The sequence below is a fragment of the Musa acuminata genome, chromosome BXJ1-2 (genome assembly GCF_036884655.1).
Source record: "Musa acuminata AAA Group cultivar baxijiao chromosome BXJ1-2, Cavendish_Baxijiao_AAA, whole genome shotgun sequence".
Taxonomy (NCBI): domain Eukaryota; kingdom Viridiplantae; phylum Streptophyta; class Magnoliopsida; order Zingiberales; family Musaceae; genus Musa; species Musa acuminata.
The window spans coordinates 32,761,890-32,783,038 of NC_088328.1; the positions used below are offsets into that span (position 1 = coordinate 32,761,890).

At 40.7% G+C, this 21,149-nt stretch overlaps 3 protein-coding genes across 3 annotated transcripts; 2 read left to right on the top strand and 1 right to left on the bottom strand.

The window, feature by feature from the left end:
* The first annotated feature begins 570 nt into the window (after window positions 1-570).
* LOC103976714 (protein ALTERED PHOSPHATE STARVATION RESPONSE 1) lies at window positions 571-5,637 on the top strand. Its single transcript, XM_065105668.1, has 5 exons — window positions 571-2,569; window positions 2,669-2,746; window positions 2,881-3,095; window positions 3,366-3,589; window positions 4,794-5,637. The coding sequence occupies exons 1-5, from the start codon at window positions 1,582-1,584 to the stop codon at window positions 5,443-5,445; spliced, it is 2,157 nt and encodes a 718-aa protein (XP_064961740.1). The 5' UTR covers window positions 571-1,581; the 3' UTR covers window positions 5,446-5,637.
* A 375-nt stretch (window positions 5,638-6,012) lies between these two features.
* LOC135610767 (acyl-coenzyme A oxidase 2, peroxisomal-like) lies at window positions 6,013-9,622 on the bottom strand. The gene is made up of 7 exons (XM_065105680.1): window positions 9,116-9,622; window positions 8,208-8,323; window positions 7,215-8,098; window positions 6,963-7,142; window positions 6,705-6,871; window positions 6,401-6,524; window positions 6,013-6,313 (listed from the first exon to the last, which is right to left on the bottom strand). The coding sequence occupies exons 1-7, from the start codon at window positions 9,595-9,597 to the stop codon at window positions 6,158-6,160; spliced, it is 2,109 nt and encodes a 702-aa protein (XP_064961752.1). The 5' UTR covers window positions 9,598-9,622; the 3' UTR covers window positions 6,013-6,157.
* Window positions 9,623-17,028: 7,406 nt separating this feature from the next.
* Window positions 17,029-19,416, top strand: LOC135584893 (probable trehalose-phosphate phosphatase 6). The gene is made up of 11 exons (XM_065105697.1): window positions 17,029-17,276; window positions 17,356-17,496; window positions 17,589-17,660; window positions 17,753-17,851; window positions 17,982-18,035; window positions 18,135-18,236; window positions 18,330-18,407; window positions 18,491-18,560; window positions 18,650-18,720; window positions 18,804-18,896; window positions 18,982-19,416. Exons 1-11 carry the CDS (start codon window positions 17,139-17,141, stop codon window positions 19,060-19,062), a joined length of 999 nt encoding a protein of 332 aa, XP_064961769.1. The 5' UTR covers window positions 17,029-17,138; the 3' UTR covers window positions 19,063-19,416.
* The last annotated feature ends 1,733 nt before the right edge of the window (window positions 19,417-21,149 follow it).

Consider the following 21,149-nt stretch of genomic DNA (forward strand, 5'->3'; position numbering starts at 1 on the left):
ATGTATATTTTTGTGTGTAATATATATTAATACAAAAGATTTCCATGCATATTGTATGGAACGCTAAAGCATTTTTAACAATTTGGAGGAAGGAGATGGTTCTTAGGTGATGATTTATATCGTGTGTTGCATTTCTTGGGGATGATTTCTCTTTTTCTTTCCGGCTATTGGGTGTGAGTAGTTTTAGAATTGATAATACAAAAGTGCTGTTTGCAATAATAATTTTTGTTATATGTTCCAAAAGAAAACTGCTGCGTTGGAGGATAATTAAGGCTATTAAAAGCTTTCGATTGACATGACCACTTTCCTATCTCCACTGCCTGCCATGAGATTGAGAACTTTGATGTATTCCATGTCGGAGAAGAAGATGATGATGATGATGAAGAAGAAGGAGAAGAAGAAACTTTACAGCACGTCAAATGAGTATATGCGGAGTGCATTTTATCATGAAAACGTTGGACTGCCTTTGTGATCTCAGGTGCAGTTTAACGAGTTAAAATAAAAGATAAAGAAAGCAAAGCAAAGCAAAGGCAGCAGCAGAGAAAGACTTTGTTGCAGAGAGCACCGAAGAAGGCACCACAAAGCCCACCCGCAGAGAGAGAGAGAGAGAGAGAGAGAGAGATCGATATTTTTCTTTATTTTCCTTCGTACTTTTTCTCCATCCTGCTTTTGGACTGCATATGACGGGCTGCATTTTTCTATCTCTTCCTCCTCGGTGAATCCCGTTGCTTTATTTCCTTTGTCTTATTCTCTCTCTCTCTCTCTCTAGCTCGGTCACTCTCTCACTCATATCAACGGTTCCTTGCCCATTTTAACCAGAGGAAAGGAGGTTGCTTCGGTTGTAGCGCTGCACCACCTCGTTCTGTTCCTGCAACGGCACCCAAGTATCTTGCGGTGGGAAGAGGAGCGGCTGATGCGTTTGATGGAAGTAAGAGGAATTTGATCGAAACAGGGGAACCACATTTCCTTTTGACGCCGTCATTCCGCCGTCGGAGGTTGTATTGTGGAGTGGGGCATCAGATTTTGTAGGCAAGGGGAGATTTTGCGAAGGAAAAACCGGAACTTGGTGACGGGAAGCGGAGGACCGAGCGAAGAACTCGAGCAGAAGAGTCCTTCTTAAGCCTCGGCCCCGTGTTGGGTGGTGTTCCGATCGTCTTCCTCCTGAGGCTCCAGAGTCTAATCTCGACACTAATCTCTTGATTTATTTGGCGTCCTGAACGGCCAGGTGGAAGAAAGTCGTGGTTTTTCTCCCCATTCATCTCGGAAATCGTCGAGGCTGGGTTTTCTTCTACATCTTTGAAGTAGTTTGCATTTCTCCTGACAAAAAAGATCCTTTTTGGATCAGGAGAGTTGCATTTTTAGTGTTGGATTTGGCCGGGGAGGGAAGGAGCTCGGACTCTGAATGAGATAGATACTTTGAGTGCTTGGCTTTATCGATTAGGTGGAGAAGCACAAGGTTTCTTGTTGATTAGGGTTTTGTTTCTGGAACAGATTTTGGGGGTTTTAAGACAGAGATGACCATCTATTGATGAATTTTAGTATCGTCGACATTATAGAGCACCGATCAAATTTGGGATCCATATGGGCTCTACAGTATCGAAACCTGCTAAAGATGATGCTTTGCTTCTCTGCAAAGAGCGCATAAAGTACATCAAGCAGGCTATTGATTCTAGGTATGCTCTATCGGCAGCTCATCTGTCTTATATCCAATCTCTTCGCAGTGTCGGGGCTGCGCTGAGGCAGTTCGCAGAGGCTGATCTCCTGGTAGAGTCATCCATATCTACTTCTGAAGTGGAGAAGTCTCCATCACATTCATCCTATGCATCCCCATCGCCTTCGCGCTTTGTCGAATGTGCCGGTTCGCCGTCGTTGAGTGCGAGCCCCTTGTCACCTCAGGTCTCCAATGTGAGTTACATGAGGGCAACAGGAGCCACTGCTGTAAGGGTGACAATCGATCAATCGACAACTCATTTCGTCGAAGAAGACTCTATTACTTTTCCCCTGCCGCCACCACCCCCACCATCATGGGACTTCTTTTATCCCACAGATGCAGCAGGCAGCATCAATTCTCAGGCTGGTGAATGTGGTCGGAGCGTTAATGTTAATGTTGGTAGGCTGAGGGGCTTGAGACAGTTAAAGGAATCGGAAGTTGTTCCTCTGATTGAAGAAGAAGGGATTAGTACTTCTAAGAAGGAAATGAAGGAAGATAATATTTGCTTGAACAGAACCAACGAAGAACCTCAGCTGGTAAATTTGGTGGAGAAAAGGGGTGATAAAGTTAGAGGACCAAAGTTTGCATCCACTAGTCTTACTGGGTCAGTCGATGCCATTGTTAGAATTGCGTCATCTGAGCCATGTGGATCAAATATGGAGAACACTAAGCTGCAGAAAGAAATATGTCCAGAAAGGGAGGATTTTTCTGAGTTCATTACTCACCGAGCTAAAGATTTTGTGTCCAGTATGAGGGACATCGAACACCGATTTCTCCGGGCAGCAGAAGCTGGCTATGAGGTGTCAAGGATGCTCGAGACAAAGAAGATCAGGCTCGGCATCTCTTCTGAGACTGCAGGTGACTCTCTGAATAATTTCAGAACTTGTTTTTGTGTGAAAATCTTGGGCATCAGGTTTTAATCTCTGTACCTTTTACATCAAATTCCGGTTTTAACAGGTAAACCACCTGCTTTCCGAGTTCTGGCAGCCTTAAATCACGTATGCTGTACAGGAGAAACTTTCCGAAAGCACAGAGGTTGGTGAAAACACAAATATGTGGAATTTAATTCAACTGAACCTTCGGAATGAGTACAGAACTATATATGTCATATAAAACACTAATTTAGACTATTTTGTATAATTATTTCTAATAATAATGGTTTGTTTTAGATTCTAGCCAGAATGTGACAAAGGTCATCACTTGGAACCGTTCCCTCTCTTCTCTATCATCGTCATCTAAAAGTCCTCTTGCAGCAGCCACAAAAGATGATGTTGGAGACAGTAGTAGTGATTTTATCGATGAATTTTCTATGATATCAGGAAGCCACTCATCCTCATTGGAAAGGTTACATGCATGGGAACGAAAACTTTACGATGAAATCAAGGTACACTCTACATATGACACCATTCACTTGAACAATCAGTAAAAGGCAAGCATGACACTTCCACGTAAGATATTGAACTTCTGCAGAAATTTAAGACAAATGAATATATCCCTCTTGGAAATCAACCCTTGCTTAAATTTTCTCGTCGTGTTCTAAGTTACAATTGTTTGTTAAGCACCCAATAGTCTGTGTTAATCAATAAAAAATATTTCATATAGTTATTCGATAGTTCATTTTAGCCCCCAACCTGTGTTTCTTCCTCAATTTCAGGCAAGTGAGCATATCAGGAAGGCATATGATCAAAAGTGCAGCCAACTGAGGCATCAAGTTGCACAAGATCTAAGTCCACGATTGATTGACAAAACTAGAGCTGTTGTCAAGGACCTGCACTCTCGAGTAACGGTGGCCATCCAGTCGGTTGATTCAATTTCAAAAAGAATTGAGAACATGAGAGATGAAGAATTACTGCCGCAGCTGGTGGAGCTGATACAAGGGTACATTCTAATAAGCTCCTTTATTCTCAGTTTACTAGATGGAGTTGATTTTGGTAAGGGATGCAAAACTAATTTGATCAAAAAGACATGTTTGATATGTTAATTATGATTATGGTTTTTCATTAAAGTCTTTGACATCAAGTGCCTTGGTTAAAATATAGAATAGCCTTACAAGACGCTGTTTGCTTCCAACAACGAACATCTCTTCCATCACCATGAACATACAATAATGCTAACAACAACAAGAACCAGTAAATTTAGAATTCCATTACCATGAGCATCTCTTCCAATAAATTTAGCAGCAGTAAGTTTAGAATTCCTTACAATACGCTGTTTGCTTCCAATAGCGAACATCTCTTCCATTACCATGAACATACAATAAAAATAACAACAAGAAGAAGCAGTAAATTTAGAATTCCATAACCATGAGCATCTGCTGCAAAATTTAGTTTTCTTGAACAAACAATTTTGGACACCCAGTTGTGACTGTGTTTGTTTGTTTGCTTTTAGATTATTGGACTCAGGCTTGTAACCCCTGTTTGAGTGCTTCTCAGTTTTATGGCTGCCAGTTGCTATAGTTAACATCCACAACCAGATGATTGAAATTTTATTATAACAAGATTAATGATTGAAATTTCATTATAACAACAAGATGAGGGTCGAGATATCTGAGTTTTTTTTCATCACATGATTTCCCAGGTCTCAAACTGTTGATTGGCAAATGAAATATTCTTCAACAATGCACATTATATCATTTTCTCCCAAAACTGATGGATTAGCCAAAAGAGAATATTTGCCACTAATAGTTTATGTTTGGATGATATAACCCTTTTGAATGTAAATTCTGATCTTGTTAGAATCAGAACTGAAACTTTTTGTGCATAACAATGAAAGACAAAAGAATTTGAAATTACATAACTATGATTCTTGATTTCGTTGCCGTTAAGTAGAAAATTATTAGATATATACAAGCTGACTGGATAAAATTATTAGAAGATTAGTTGGCAAGTAACCTTAGATCACAACAATTACTTCTATATCTGAACCATACCTTATCATTTTTTTTAATACTGCAAGTTGCATTTCCAATCACAGAAACAGAAAGAATGGCTCAGTGCATGAGATTCCCACTAATGCAGGGTCTGGGGAGGATCTCCCTCTAAATTTCCATTCACATGAAACTTAAATACATGTGGCCTTTCAGGTTAATTAGGATGTGGAAAGCTATGCTCGAATGTCATCATGCACAATTCATCACGATATCACTAGCATATCATGCGAAGACCTCAACAGCTGCAACACACAGAGAAGCATACAAGCAGGCCTTAATCCACCTTCAACATGAAATTGAATACTTCAGTTATAGCTTCTCAAATTGGATCAATGCTCATAAATTCTATGTGGAAGCTCTCAGTGCCTGGCTTCAGAAGTGTATCTTGCAGCCCCGGGAGCGCAGAAAAGGGAGGAGGACCATTTTTCCACCTCGTCACGCCATTTCTCCTCCTATATTTGTGGTTTGCAATGACTGGCTTGCAGGTCTCAAATCAGTTCCCGCCGAAGAACTCTTTGATTCAATCAAGAGCATTGTTTCAGTCATTCATGACTCCTTCGAGCAACCAATAGAAGAGAAGCAAATGGAAAAAGTGCCTGATGAACCTGAAAAGACTGAAGTACCAGAAAACAAGGAAGGCAACCATTGCAAAAGATATTTAAACTTGGATAATTTGCAGGCATGTTTGACAAGGGCATTCGATTGGCTGACAAAGTTTGCGGAGGCCTCACTGAGAGTTTATGAAGATGTCAAGCAGGGAAATGAGATAGCTCGTGTTGCTTATTCAAATGCTGGATTAAGGTAGTAGTATGTGTTCCTAATTAGGCACTACTATGTAAATTAACTACCATTACCTTCAGGAAATAAGTATCAGTGCCATAGGAAGTAATGGTGGTCATGTCAAGTACATAAATGGGGATGAACTATTTGTTTGGTGCCTTTCACATGGATCCTTTCAGATGATTTATATGGTTTTTGGGTTATCCGAGTTTAATTATTTAATTTGTTTGTGATGAAAACTATTTGTGGATGAGCACATTTGGTCCTGCAATATCTTCTTGCTGGTTTCTCATTTTATGCTTTAGATTTATTTCCAATGATTCAGTTAGATCACTTTTGACACTTACTATGTGAAATAGGAGCTGCAAAACAAGCCAAATCATTACAGCTACATCATATAAAGTGAGTTACCATTGCTCTGAATTAGAGACATTCTAATGTAAAACCTGGTGATTCTTAATCATTCAACTACTTGCTTTCTTCTACCAGGTTTATGAACACACAAGTATTTGCAGGAGAAACCACATGGACATCTGACAAATTGACCAGTATTTGCAGGAGAAAACACATCAACATCTGACAAGTTGACATGTAAACAGTAACAAATGCATCTTATCTCGCATCTCTTTTTGACAATTAAGCTAAGTATCAATTGTTTTACATCCATGGCAAAATGAAGCTTATTAACTTAACACTACTGTTCACCATATTGAATTGGGTATTTTTCATGTTCTGAACTAGAATCCTATGTATTGTGTGTAGTGTGAGTATGCTTCTGATGACATTCCAATTGGTGCCCGAGTCGCAATATCTGGGAGATCAAATGCATCAATTAGTTCTCTGGCAACACCCCTCACTTGGAAACTTAGGTATTCTGTCAGCTTGTGAATGGCCTGCATCAAACACCGAGATTAGTATAAACTAAATGTGAAATCGCAAACGATAATGCGAGCTCAAAAGCAGAATCTTGCAAAGCTTACCTTGGCTTTGTTGGGAGCCACATAATCTACATTCCGATATGTCCCAATGTCGTTCCAGATTCGATCCAACGCGTACAGATCACACACTAGCTTCAGAACATCCTTTGTTTTCTTATCAGGGCAGCTGGAGTGGAAAAACGAGATGTTAGTTACAAACTTTTATGAATCGTAACATCGATGAGGGACAGCCGGCTGAAACATCACGACTCTTGGTGCCAAACTTAGAACAAGATGATTCAAACTGAAGAACATTCTCTACGATTTCCAAGGAAATCATGCAGATAGGATAAACTAAAGAACCCACCTCTGCACTGCCTCGATGAACTTCGCAAGGATAACAGACTCAATGTGCGATTCTGCAAGTGTCAAAAGATGATTTAAACATCTGTTCCATGCACCAAATCCCCCGAGTGTTTGGCTGTGCTTCTGAAGCCGCATAGCAACGCTTTGAAGTAGTCGAGAGGTTCGATACTGAATGAAGAAGCTTGTGAGTAGCTAATTAATGAGATGAAACACTATCACAAGAAACATGTCACACTGGAAGTATGAAAGTGCAGCTGACCCGAAAAGCATCCAGTTGGAAGCTAGGATTCCGCAAATGATCTGTTCCTTCCCACCGAGCAGTGACTGGATTCGACTGTGACAAATATGAAGCCATAGAATCTCTCAAGTAGTTCCATGTTACTGCAAGGGTCCCTCCTTGAAACTTCTCTCTATATTGCTTTAAGAGGTCTGCTGCAACCTGCAATAAAGGATAAGAAATGCTCAAAACACACCACCATTAGACAAATACTGTGCAAGTTGGAGTTGTTACCTGTTGCAGCAGAACTGTGTTGTCCCCTTCAAAAGTTTGAAATATATCATGGTCATTCCGCAGGATGCCAAACCGATTCACAGCAGCATAACCATGGCCGCCACAAGCTTCCCGGCATGTGCTAATAGATTTAGCTGTATATGATGTCACGTAAGCTTTCAGACCAGCCGAAAGACAATGGACATCGCTAACAACAGCATCATCATGTGCCTTCTTCATTTCGGAATACTTGTCCACCAAGTGAAGTGTTGCAAAGTGGAAGGCATATGCGGATGCCAGCATAGGCATGAGCTTGTGCTGCTGAGATTGGTAATCCAGTATGGAGACCTCTGGCTCCTTCGGAGGTCCAAATTGCTGGCGAAGCAGAGAATATCTCACGGCGATAGTAACTGCAATCTTGAGAATACCTACAGAGGAATATGCAAGGGCAACTCTACCTCCAACAAGCTCCCCTAGAGTAGCTGCAAATCTTTTATTGATAGTCGGAAGACTACTCGTGTACTTTCCGTCGCGTGAGACATCTCCAAATCGGTTGAGTAGGTTATCTCGAGGAATTCTCACGGAACGAAACCTCAAAGCACCATTATCTACCCCATTCAAGCCAACTTTGTGACCGCAATCATGAATCTCGATCCCAGGAAGAACTGAGTGGGAATTGAGATCTCTGATCGGGACGACGAAAGCGTGAATACCCATATCTGCAGAATCTCCCCCCTTACCTTGGAGAGGCAAAATCAACCTTGCAAAAACAGTAGCAAACTTTCCATGAACTGCAGCATTGCCAATCCACCACTTTATCGCCCCATCATTTGGTGTGTCGATCACAAACTCATCGGTAACAGGATCGAAGGTAGCTGTAGTCTGCAAGCCTTGAACATTGGAGCCTGTTCACAAAATATAAACTGTAACTTCGTGCCGCACTATCAAAATCTCACAAGAAGTAAAATCACATAGTTCTAAAATGAATACACCAAATCGATGCTTGACGGTTACCGTGGTGAAGTTCTGTCATAGCAAAACAACCAGGATAATCCAAATTGTCGATTCCATCGAAGTACTTATCCTTGTGCTTCTTTGTTCCTAAATTTAGTACTGATCCTCCCCAGAGGCTGCATTTGGAAGAAGCTTAAAGTCAATGTAAGAAAAGGCAGCAGCAGTTAATCACAAAAGAAGTAGATCCCTGATTCAATTAAATAAAATGTCAAAACAGTTGTTTTTAGCCTATTGATTGACAACAATAACTTCCGATTCGGCCATGTATCATGGGCAATTTATCCCTTTCATGCTAGCCAAAGAATATTTCTTTATGCCTTTCATCCATGTTCTTCCGATTTTAGAAAAAAATATATATACAGTACTTTCTAGTACAAGGAGTAAGAAGTCTTAGAATTCAGAAGGTTACCGGACAAAATAGGATAGGGTTTGAAGACATTGATAACAGTTTTTGGGCAAAGGGATGATAGGGTAGAACCAGTTTTGATTATGATATTAACAAAACATTACAGTGCAAAACAAACAAAGTAGAACTGTATGTTCATAGAATATGCAATTCAATCCAAAGCAGGTATTATGGACTCACTATGCACATATTGTATTTTAATTCCATTTAATAAAATTTATCAGAGAAGCGCTGATCTTTATCTTGAAACAGGATCCCTAGGCATTTGGAATCGCCAAGATTTTGACTTGGGATCAATCATGTCCTCTGATCCACAATATTCACATCAGATAAGAGAGAGAGAGAGAGAGAGAGAGAGAGAGAGCGCCAACCGAAAACCTAGAAAGCGATTCGAGAAAGAAGGTTACCAAATTAATTCACCTGTTTCTGGTAACAAAGGAAAGATCATACTTGAAGTCACGATCGCATAAAAAAAAAAGGATTTTTTTGGCAAGAGATTGACCTGTACTGGACCCCCATCTTGATGCCCAGAGAGATGTCGATCGCCCCGGCGGCCTCCATGATGGCGAAGTAGACGGAGGGGTCCTCGAGGACGTACCGGAGGGGCCGGATACCGGCGTCGCGGACGAGGCCGGCGAGTTGGCGCATACAGAGCTCGCGGTGGTCGGCGGTGGAGATCTCCACCGGGGTCTGGAGGTCCGGCCGCGACCGGAAAAAGTCGAACACCCTCATCTGGATCTCATGGTGCTGGCCCCTCAAATAAGCCGCCAGCTCCGGGCCGCTCGCCTCCACCTTCCGCCCCCGCCCCCTTCCAGAGCTGCAGGGCATGAGCGCGAGCTCGCCGCCACCGGGGGAGACAAGGGAGGGCTGGTAGAGGTGGAGGGAGAGCAGGCGTAGGCGGCGGAGCGCCGGCGATTCGTTTCCTTGGGACGTCGTCGCCGCCGTCATCATCGCCTTCGTCTTCGTCGTCGTCGGTTGATCCATCCTTCTTCCGGGAAGAAAGAGGGTCGGCCTGCAGGAGGAGGCACGTTTATAACGACACGGGAGGAGGCGTGACGCTCTGGTAAGGGTCAGTCAACGTACACGTGGAATGTGCCTACTGGTGGACCGACGGGGAATCCCTTACTAGATTGGCTTTCATGACGTGGTTGTGATGTGGAGGCATGCGTTTGGGATAAAGATGGGCACTTTGGTGGGATATTATGACTGCGACCGCATGTGGCTATCAACGGTCAATCAAAGCGGAGCGTCCGAATCCGACGGCTTCTAAATCCTATTGCACCGAGTTGACGTAACTCGTCGAATGAGGTGTTCGCATGAACTTCCGACGTGCAAATCGTCAGCCTTATCCATTGATAATTATATTGTCTTTTACTATAGAGCTACAAACAAAGCTGTTGTCGATCCACATCAGCAAATAAGGCATTTTATCCTCCCTTTTTTGCCCTTTCCTATTAAAATGCAAAAGAAAATCCATTGTGCGTACTGAATCTTGCATTTATTAATTACTCCTGTGCAAAAACAATATCTTTTGTGATTGTGTGAAATTAATTAATGTAATAGATTGAAGATTTGTAGCCAACATTGTCCCCATATTGATTAAGCCATTAGCAACGAGTAAAAAATTATGTTAGATTTTATGAATATAAATTATAATTAATTTTAACATTAGATTATATCGTTCTCCATAAATGACACAAAATATTTTCACTATGTAAGTGTCACAAAATATAAATTATAAATCAAGAAGACTTTTGGCATCTAAATGTAATATAAAATATGTAATAAAATTTATCTGTGAACAAGGGATTATACGAAATATTGGAAGAAAGAGGGTAGAATTGATGGATATGATGATTAAAAGAAAATTAAATATTATTGACTTATAATAGATTAAATTAGTAGGAAAAAACATCTAAAAAGATGATGGTATGAATACTTATAAATAAAAAATTTATAATTAATGAAGATTTTAACTGTTATATATAGAAATATACAACTTAGATAAAAGGAGTGAATAAAAGAATATTCATGAGAGTATAATCCTATATTTTATCATTCTATATGATGTTAACTCATGCTTTAAAAAGAAAATTAAATATTTGATTACCTAAAAGACTAGTCATAATATTAATTTTTTTTCTCATTGAATAGATAAATAATGTTATGTATAATAAATCTACCGAAAACTTGACAGATTAGCATTGACTAATGGTATTAGATGTTTTCTATTAAAAATAAAAAAAAATATAATAGAAAATTTTACTATAACTAAATGATGAAATTTCAAAAATGATAAATTATTTTTTTAAAAAAATTATAGAATGGGAGGAAAAAAAAAAAAGAAGGAGGTTTGATACTCAAATAAGGATAGTAACATTCGGTGGACCATGATAGAAGTGTGATTAGGGGATTAAGAGTAGAGGTACAAATTTAAGAAAAGAGTTCATGATGATGTGAGGAAGTTTAAATTTTAATTATTAATAAAATATTATACTTTAAATATTACTAAAGTGAATAAAGATGAAATAAATAAATATAAATTAGAAAAAAGGGCAAAATAGCTATCGGTGTGGAAAGGTATAAAATTTATAATAATTTTTATTAATAAATTAATTACTAAAGATAGAGAAAATTATATATGTAGAAGTGCTAAAGTTACGAAAAGAAAGAATAGAGCTTTAGGTACTATGAGATTTATCGAGGATGAATATATAAAATTAATATTAATGATGACATGATTTTTTAATAAAGATATTTAATAAATATTTCTAAAAATCATTCGGCATTAAATATATATAATAGTAGTATATTTAATGATCATGAATTTATTAGTAAGATAAAGTAGGTGAGGTTAAGGAAGCATCGAAGAAGATAAAAGTAGGTAAGAGTATGAGACCTAATGACATAAATAGTTTAATTGATTAATTTATTTAATAAAATATTAAGATGTAAAAAAATAGTAATAGTATTAATTTTTAAGAATATGAGTGAAATCTAAAACTGTTCTAATAACAAAGAAATTAAAATTACGGGTAATAATATAAGACTTCGGATAAGAATGATAGAAAGTCAAATAAGGCGTAAAATAATATTTTCAAAAATAAAATTAGTTTTATGATTAACGATTGAAGCCATTAATTCATTAAGATAGTTAATGAAACAAAATATAGAGAAGAAGAAATATTTTCATATGGTCTTATTGATTCAGTTCTTCAAGATTTGTTATTGTGTGTTTTATTAAAAAAAATATTTCTATTAGTTATATCAATATTGTAAAGCATATGTACAAGTCACATAACATAAAAGCTAGAATGAGCGTATATAGTGAATTGTCTATTTAAGAATATACTTTAAATCATTACTTTTTTATATTAATTATAAATGAACGTAAGTAATTTTCATAATAAATCTTCTTAGTGTATTTATCTGCCGATTATATTATTTAATTTATGAGAGTTTTAATAAAAATTAATTTTAAATATTAGTCATAGATATAAATTTTGGAAAGCAAGATTTAAAATTAAGTAGGACTAAGGCTTAATATATGAGATATAGTTTTATTAATATTAAGCGTAGACATGATAATCGAATAAAGTTAGACATGGAAGAAATTTTATAAGTAAAAAAATTTGAATATCTTGGATCAATTGATTAAGGATGAATATAAAATTAAAAAAGATTGATATTTAAAAAAAATAATTTAATAAATATTAAAAAAATTAAACCTTAAATATAAATGCTAGTTGTAGGCTTAATAATAATAAATTTATTAGTAAGATAGAGCGAGTGAGATTAGAGAAGCATCGAAAAGTAGATAGTAAGTGTGAGACCTAATGACAGAAAAAGTTTAGTTGATTAATTTATTTAATAAAATATTAAGATGTAAAAAAGTATTAATAGATTAATTTATAAGAATAAAAGTGAAATCTAACACTGTTCTAATCATAAAGAAATTAAAATTATAGGTAATATTATAAGACTTTGGGTGAGAGTGATACAAAGTCAAATAAGATGTGAAGTATTATTTTCAAAAATAAATTCGGTTTTATGATTATACAATTGACGATCAAAGCTATTTATTTATTAAGATAGTTAATGAATAAAATATATATAGAAGGAGAAATATTTTCATATGGTTTTATTGATTCAAAAAAATATTTTTATTAGTTATATCAACATTACAAAAGATATGTGCGACTCACCTGACATAAAAGTTAGAATGAGTATATCCAGTGATTTTTCTATTAGTATAATACTATATTAAGGATTTACATTAAGTCATTACTTTTTATATTAATTATAACTGAATGTAACTAATATTCATAATAAATATTCATGGTGTATTTATCTGCCGATGATATTATTTAATTTATGAGAGTTTTAATAAAATTAATCTTAAATATTAGTCATAGATATAAATTTTGGAAAGTAGGATTTAAAATCAATGAGGACTAAGGCTTGATATATGAGATATAGGTTTAGTAATATTAGGAGTAGACATGAGAATCTAATAAAGTTAGAGAGTTTTATGTGATTATCGGTTCTCTCTTAGTTTAAAGAATTATATAAAACTATTGTTAGATCAATTATACTTTATAAATTCCAGTGTTTGGTAATTAAAAATAATAATAATATATATACAATAACAAAAAAAAGTTTACTAAACTGAATCACTGTTTTCACAGATGTGATGAAGATCACTGATTCTTTCCAAATAGTAGTCTGCATGCCTCAGGAGAAGATAAGGTATGAAGATAGATAGAAAGGTTCAGATGGCTGTATGCCTTTCCATTCGTAGGCTTCAACTCTTAAGTAGAACAATTTCTTTTATGAAAGCAGATTCTGAGGTTTACTTTAATGCCTCGTCTGGTTTATGATCTAGCATTGTGTGGCAGGCTGATGGCAGCAAACTGGCATCACAGTTCTCATGGAGATCGGACCAAGAAAAAGAGATTTGGATGGATCCCTTCTTTGCTTACACGATTCATGATAATTATGCCCCCATTATTCTAGTGAAACAAGGATCCATGGCAAGAGGCATGGTGTTGTTTATGAGTTGACTTAATTTGGCTTGTGATGTATTCAGTGTTTGGATCAGAAAGAAAGATCATGAATCCATCAGAAGTAATAGCTTTATTAGTGTTGTTGTACTTGCTAACCAGTGATCCAACTGAAGAGAGAGAATAAAAGCCGCTTGGCAGTGGTGATTCATTCGTAGGAGAGCTCGAGAGAAGGCCATCGACTTGCAACCGAACCATGAAACGCGTCTGAAACTTTGATCGCGTAGTTATTCTCGGGCTTAATCCTTGATGGTCGAGAAAGGCCGGACTTAGGCCTGCTTCCATGGGTCTTTCTCTCATCGATCAAACACCACACTGCTCCTTGCCTTGACCCATGGTCAATGGAAGACTTCAGCATAGGCTTTGAGACCCACTCTTCATGTCTCCGTTCTGCGGGAACAGAGAACTTATTGAGACGTATGTGAACAGTGTTCCACCAGAGACTTGGAAGTCAAAGTGAGGTGACGGTCGACAAGACGTCAAAGTCAACAGTCGATTTGTACGTGCCCGAAAGCTACAGGAGGACTGCCTCTTTTACTTACCACCCTTCTTCTTCTTCTTCTTCTTCGCAGCCATGACACTGTTTTTTGCTACCCTCACCAAAGTTTCTTGCTCGACAGTAGTCTACGAAGAACACCGGACCACGGGATTTGGCTTCTTGAGGTGGATCGTACAGTGAAGATTTCTCTAGTCATTGCTAAGTGTTTCTTTTTTCCATCGGGTTAATTAATGTGTGCCAACAGTTATATGTTTTCGTTACGGGAGAGTGAGTCCACGAAGAATTCAGTGGCATTAGTAGCAGTCTGTTCTTCCTGCTCCGGAGACAGGGAGAGATAGAAGGCAACATACTGTGTTAGCTTGGTTTACGTGTTAGACCTGCCTCCTAATTCGAAGATCGTGGGGTCCGCATGAGACCAACCATTCGGAGCATCGACAGCTGCCAGTTAGAAGCCAGGTAAGGCGATGTATATTCTATTTGGAGGAGACGGGGAAGAAACAGTACATACGACACCGCAAAATCTTACGTGACGGCGGGACCCACAGGAAAAGAAGATGAGGGGGGGCAGGGGTGGGTGGGGGTAAAAAGGAAAAGAAAAGAAAAGCGATCACCGACCGTTCCCTCCTCGGATCACGAGCCCGGGCCCCACAGCGGATCAACGTGGTGCCATTCCCGGGGATGTCGTTTGGGTGTCGCTTAAAAGTTGGTTGTTCGGTCGCCCCTTTATTTCTCCTAAAGGATGGCATTGACTTTGACTCCAAACTTACACCACGGGGGCGGTGGAAAGTGATGCTTTGATGCAGGGGGACATTACCCGGTAGCATTCTTACCGCAGAGCAAATATAGAGTCGAGTGATCTAAAAGCATATAAATTACTAGTTCACGTTCTTCTTCCTTCTCTTCTTTGGAATATATTATTACTACATCAACCAACGTTGGACTCATGTGAAGGAAGGAAGAGTAGAAAATGTGTGGTCGATGGATACATAGGCCACAAACCTTAATGTTGGCGTGCTTCGTAGAGTAGCATTGGACATGTGAGTGATGGAAATGCAGGCATGCAGTCAGCACACTAACACAGCCCAAGATGACAAAGGGAAAAAACCAATATAGTTAGAAAAGCTGTCGATCCTTAGGAAGACGAATACGAGAAAAATAATAAATGGGTATGGCTCTCATGAGTACATGTCTGACTTGACATGACCCTTTACACCAAGGCATGTGGACATTGCTCTTGTGTCTCCAAGGGACCACCTTATTAATACAAAGAGAATATATACATTTATATGTATATATATATAGAGAGAGAGAGAGGGAGAGACAGAGACAGAGACAGAGACAGAGACATAGATAGAGAGAGATGAGACAAGTGTCGAGAGCATGGGCAAGTTTTGTTTCCGAGTGATTTTATTAACGAAGGGTGTAGTGTCTGCACCGACCAGAAGGACTTTGGGGTAGGGAGAGACCGAGTTCTCCGTCTCCTGAGAGAAAAGAGAACGAGAGGGTCGATCGGGAAAGGCATGGAAAAGGTGATGGTCGCAGGCATTTGTACATCCTACGGACAGCTTTCTCGCTTCTCAGATCTTGCATGCACGCAATGCCAACGTAAAGTTCTCCCTTTGTTCTCCCTTGGAAGTAAAATATACGTATATATGTACCCATGTCATCACCGTCGATGGAGTCGTATATCATCAGAAACTCAGACAAAGTTTTCGCCTTCTTTATACTATGGAAAATGTTCTTTTCAGAGATCGAGCAAAGCTTTTTCATGACAAGGAAGGCTGCGAGCGATACCCAAACACTCGAGTTTCGAGTGGAAGAACATGAGATTATTCTGTGCACTCTCGGTTCTACAATGCATCCGTATATACACGTTCAAGCATCTCTCGTCTTAAGCATGCGCTCGAGCTTCGAAGACTCTTCGTTTTGCTTTTGTCGGAAGAAGAAGTTGGTTTCGAAGACTCACTCGGCAAGGATTTGCAAGCCACGAACATTTCTAGGAACTTCCCCAGCTCGACTTTGACGGTGACCGAGTCCGAGACTTCACACAGGGAAATTACACCTTGTTAATGTAGCCATCAAGAACCCATCTAGAAGTTCTTCCACGCTCTTCACCTACTCCTCCCCTCCATTTATTTATGCACCTCCACATGGTCTATTTCTCTTCCAAATCCAATGGGCACATCGCATGTGCATATATTCTTCTTTCTTTCGCCATCCAAGTTGAATCTCCTACCACTGTAATTACCTTGGCAATCACCTTCATTTCAAACCACATTAAGTTTTGTAGATTGGCAAATCGAGATGGGAGAAAGAAGTTGAACACATGTAATTGCTGCGAGTAGGCCTGTGAGGGGAAGCTGGTTTCGTGAGCAGCCCACAGTGGAAGCAAAAGCCACGGGCGTTGGCTCAGTTTGGGAATCATCCCTTTTTCTTCCCGCCCAAAAAAATAATAATAATAAAACCCCATATATATTTTATAAAAGTTTGGTGGAAGTCACGGGAGTGGTTTCAGATCAGCCGTGTGTGCCGCAGCAGGGAATTGGACGTGTAACCGACGTGTCGTCTAGTCACGGGCTGACATCGCGGGCCCGTCTTACGTGGACCGTTCAGCTGGTGCTGGAGATCCCGGGAGGCAGCCGGAACGTGCGCTCTCGACCAGGGCCGCCAAGCGAACGCCAAGCGAAGAGGTGGGGCCCTGATCTACGGGGCTCTTCGTCGCACTGGGTCCCGCGAGGTTTCTTTCTTGCGGCTGCTGAGTTGGGGCCGTCTCACGGTGCGTTGTCGCGTCCCATGCAACTCCCGACCCCCTTGCACGCTATATAAATGCCCGCCAATGGGGAGTCTTCCTCGACCCAACACTTCTTCCTTCCTTCTCCTCGTTCTGTGGTGCTCTCTGGAACGTAGAAACAGAGGGGGTAACAAGAGAACCGAAGAGTCTGTGCGTGATTTCTATCAAGGAGATGGGGAAGCAGAATGTGATAGTCCCGGATCAGTGGGTTGACTCCATGCGGGCCTCCTCCCCTACTCACGCCAAGGCGGCCGCCGTGCTCTCCGGTTCCCAGGAAGCCTCCCACGACGACGAGTACCACAAATGGGTGGTAAGTTTTCTGGCCTCACTGATCCAACAAGACCGTCTTCTACGCGAACGAGACGCTGATTCGGTGAAATTGTGCGCAGAAACAGTACCCTTCGGCGTTGAGCAACTTCGACGACATCTTCGCCGCATCCAAGGGGATCCAGATCGTGATGTTCCTCGACTACGACGGGACTCTGTCTCCCATCGTAGACGACCCTGATCGTGCCTTCATGTCCGACGCAGTATGCTCACTCTCATCATGAACTGTTGTGCTATTCCTCTGTTTCTTCTCTGCAATTACCTAAACTCACAATCTATACTATATCGCATCCAGATGAGAGAGGTGGTGAGAGATGCAGCGAGGCACTTTCCAACTGCGATCGTAAGCGGAAGATGCAGAGATAAGGTGCATTCCTGTTTCTCATCTCTCGCTGGATGAAGCTAGTGTGTCTTTACCCCCTTTTTTAACTCCATGGGACTGCGTTGCTTGATGTGTAGGTGTTTCGCTTTGTACGATTGAGGGAGTTGTACTACGCTGGAAGCCACGGCATGGACATAAAAGGGCCGAGTAAGACAACCAAACACACAAAAGCTAAGGTGACTCTCTCTCTCTCTCTCTCTCTCTCTCTCTCTTTCTGCGTGTGTGTTTCTCTCTCATCCCAAGAAGACACTATCTAGCAGCTACTACAGTCAAGTGTTTACCGATCTATTCTTTTACTCTATGCAGAGGAAAGGTGTTTTATGTCAACCAGCCAGTGAGTTCCTGCCCATGATAGATGAGGTGAGTTCTGCTCATGATCGAGCATCCTCCTTTTGTTCTTACGAACATATATATTCCCTGTACCAGCTGTACTGATCAGTTTATTCTCTTTCTCTTTAGGTATATAAAACATTGTTGCAGAAAACAGAGCTCTTCCCAGGATCCAGAGTCGAGAACAACACATTCTCTTTGTCGGTTCACTACCGATGTGTCGATGACAAGGTAGATATACGTATAAATCGGTCACCACCATTTGGACCATATTCGTTTCATTGTTCATTACATAGCGTCACTGCCTCTCTGAATTAATGCCAGATATTGAGCTCATTATTCGAGATGGTTGAATCGGTGCTCGAAGACTACCCTGAACTCCGGCGCACCTCTGGAAAAAAGGTACAGCATATCTCGAATTGTTTAACCGGATTCCACTCATCTACATGTTTGCATGGATATGAATCGATTGCTCTGTCGCTCAGGTGTTGGAGATTCGCCCGAGTATTAATTGGGACAAAGGGAAGGCCCTCGAGTTCTTGTTGGAGTCTCTTGGTAAGCTCAAGACAGAGATCTCATCGCATCTCGCACGCTTGACTCCGGCAGAACACCTCGTGCTCAATGAGCTATTCTTTGATCTGCAGGATTCGGCGACAGAACCGATGTGTTTCCGGTGTACATAGGAGACGATTGCACTGATGAAGATGCTTTCAAGGTGTTGTGTTATTTGCTTGTTATCTTTGTCAGACCGCGTGTCGATCGAATCACCGGGTACTCATAAGATGATCCATGATTCAGGTTTTGCGTGACAGAGGACAGGGTGCGGGCATTCTTGTGTCCGATATCCCAAAGAAAACACACGCATCCTACTCGCTCCGAGAGCCGGCAGAGGTGAGCATCAGCTTCATGGTTAGACCAAGCTTTCCCACACGAATGCTACGGTTGATAATACCATTTCCTCGAATGGTGTTCGCAGGTTAAGGAATTCTTGAGCCGCCTGGTGGAGTGGAAACGCCTCCCTTCCTCCAAGAACAAATACAAGGATGCCATGAGCTAAGATCGAAGCTATGAGGATGCTTTAGTCATGAACACAAGGAAGTCTCTTCTGTTTCTTTTTCCTAGCTTTTCTGAATCCTTTTCTCCTCTGTGCGGGAAAGGCAGAGAGAGAGAGAGAGAGAGAGAGAGAGACCATTTAGAACTGGTCTTCTTGCCATGGATTGTGACTATTGTTAATGTACAAGAAGATTGCAATGTAAAGTGTTGTGTGACAACAAGGAATCGTTCTTCCCAGACTCTCGGACGCCAACTAATGAATGCTATAACTAGTCAAAGCTTTCCGAGGGAATCATTTCGAGTTCCGCTGTACATGATAGACTAGTTCTCATGAGGAACTTTTTCCTGTTAATTCTAATGACTAGTGCTATATAAATCACTGTCACCCACATAAAGATGACCTTATAGGTGAACATGATTCAAGGTAAAAGATGTAGGTTGCACCATGAATGTATCCCACAATGCAACAGCCTTCGTGCATTCTGTTCTCAGTCCTCTTCACCACATAAGCTTCTTCATCTCTTTGCTTTGGAATCCTAAGTCCCAAGCTAAGAGAACAGTGCTGCACTCCATGCTTCTTCACATCTGTGCTTCATCAACCCACAAACATCTTGTATGACCTTCACCTTGGGATTTTTGTTGCTGCCAAAATGGGGGGCAGGTAATGGCATTAATCTGGACCAACCACTGTGTTTACACTGATACTTGGTACCGGTAATGGAGGAGCTATGCTTGTGAAAGGGCATCATGGACTAATCCGATGGGCGCCAACCTTAAAAAGAGGGTCTGCAACTTCTGCTAACTTTCGAGGGAAAAAAGGAAGTCCAGAACTCAGAGACAACCCCACCGGTGGCACCACCTTTGATCTCAATGCAGGGGAAATTGGGCTACTTTTAGTTAGGCCATGAAAGGGCAGCAGCGCAGTGCACAGCCAACACCAAACCATGTGGAAAGTGCTCCTCTTCGGTTGAGGAAGGAGTTGGAAGGCACTTAAGGCCTTCCCATCGAGCAACATCGGGGGACTTAAGTGGGATACTGACATGCCCTCTGAGACTCTTTGCCGACCGTTTCATGCGTGGAAAGCTGGTGGCCACTACATCCCATCGGGTGTCCAAATAATTGGAGGCGATCTCCCGCATCAACAACTCACCAAACAAATGAATCGATCATGAAATCTCAACGTCCTCGAGACGTGTGTGGTACTGAAAACCAAAATCTAAAAGGAAGGGAATGATGGATCATTGTAGGAGACAGTCGTCCATAGCAGGCACGTCGGAACACATGCAAGCGCGGTGGTCCTCCATGGACGCGGATGTGACTGCCTAAAGGCAGGATGATGAATTCGGAGAGTGGAGCCAGGAATCGTGATACCAAGCTTTAGGGTTAGGTTGCCGGAAGGAGGAGGCTGCATGTGGGCTGGAGCAGCAACCTCCCCCCCCCCACCCCTTGCCATGAGAAAGCAGGCAAAGCACACATGCAGCTGAGGCATCGTCATCCGAAATGTTTCATCCTCATCCCTTACTTTCATGGAAGGAAGATGGAGGTCAAAAACGAAGGTCGTTTTAGCCGAGCATGGTCGTTCGGCAACGCCACCATGGGAACACTCTTTTGATCCTGGACAAGATTCGCGCATGTTTGGAAGAACCTCGTGAGGAGATACCTCTCCCAAACCGTTCATATTCCATGAGCCAATCATTGCTTCGTCTTCGCAAATGCAAAGTAGCTCATGCACTCGTACCTGTTGCTGCATCCATGAATCAGAATATGGACGGAGATGATTGCGGACTGGATGTCAGCACGCATTACAAAAGGCACAGTCATAAGAGATTTGACATGGCCCAGGGCAACCATCGTCCAACTTGTTGGGCCAAACCCCCCATAACATGACTCATGCACTTACATTCCTTGTTAGAATTGGATCGATTAATTCAATTAAAAACGACAATATCTTAAACATTCAGCCAATCGAGATCAACAACAAGGGCATATTTTTTCCTCTCTCTGTCTCTCTGTCTCTCTCTCTCTCTCTCTATATATATATATATGAGTATTAATTAAATGGTGTGTTGCTTGATGGTTGCACCAAACTGG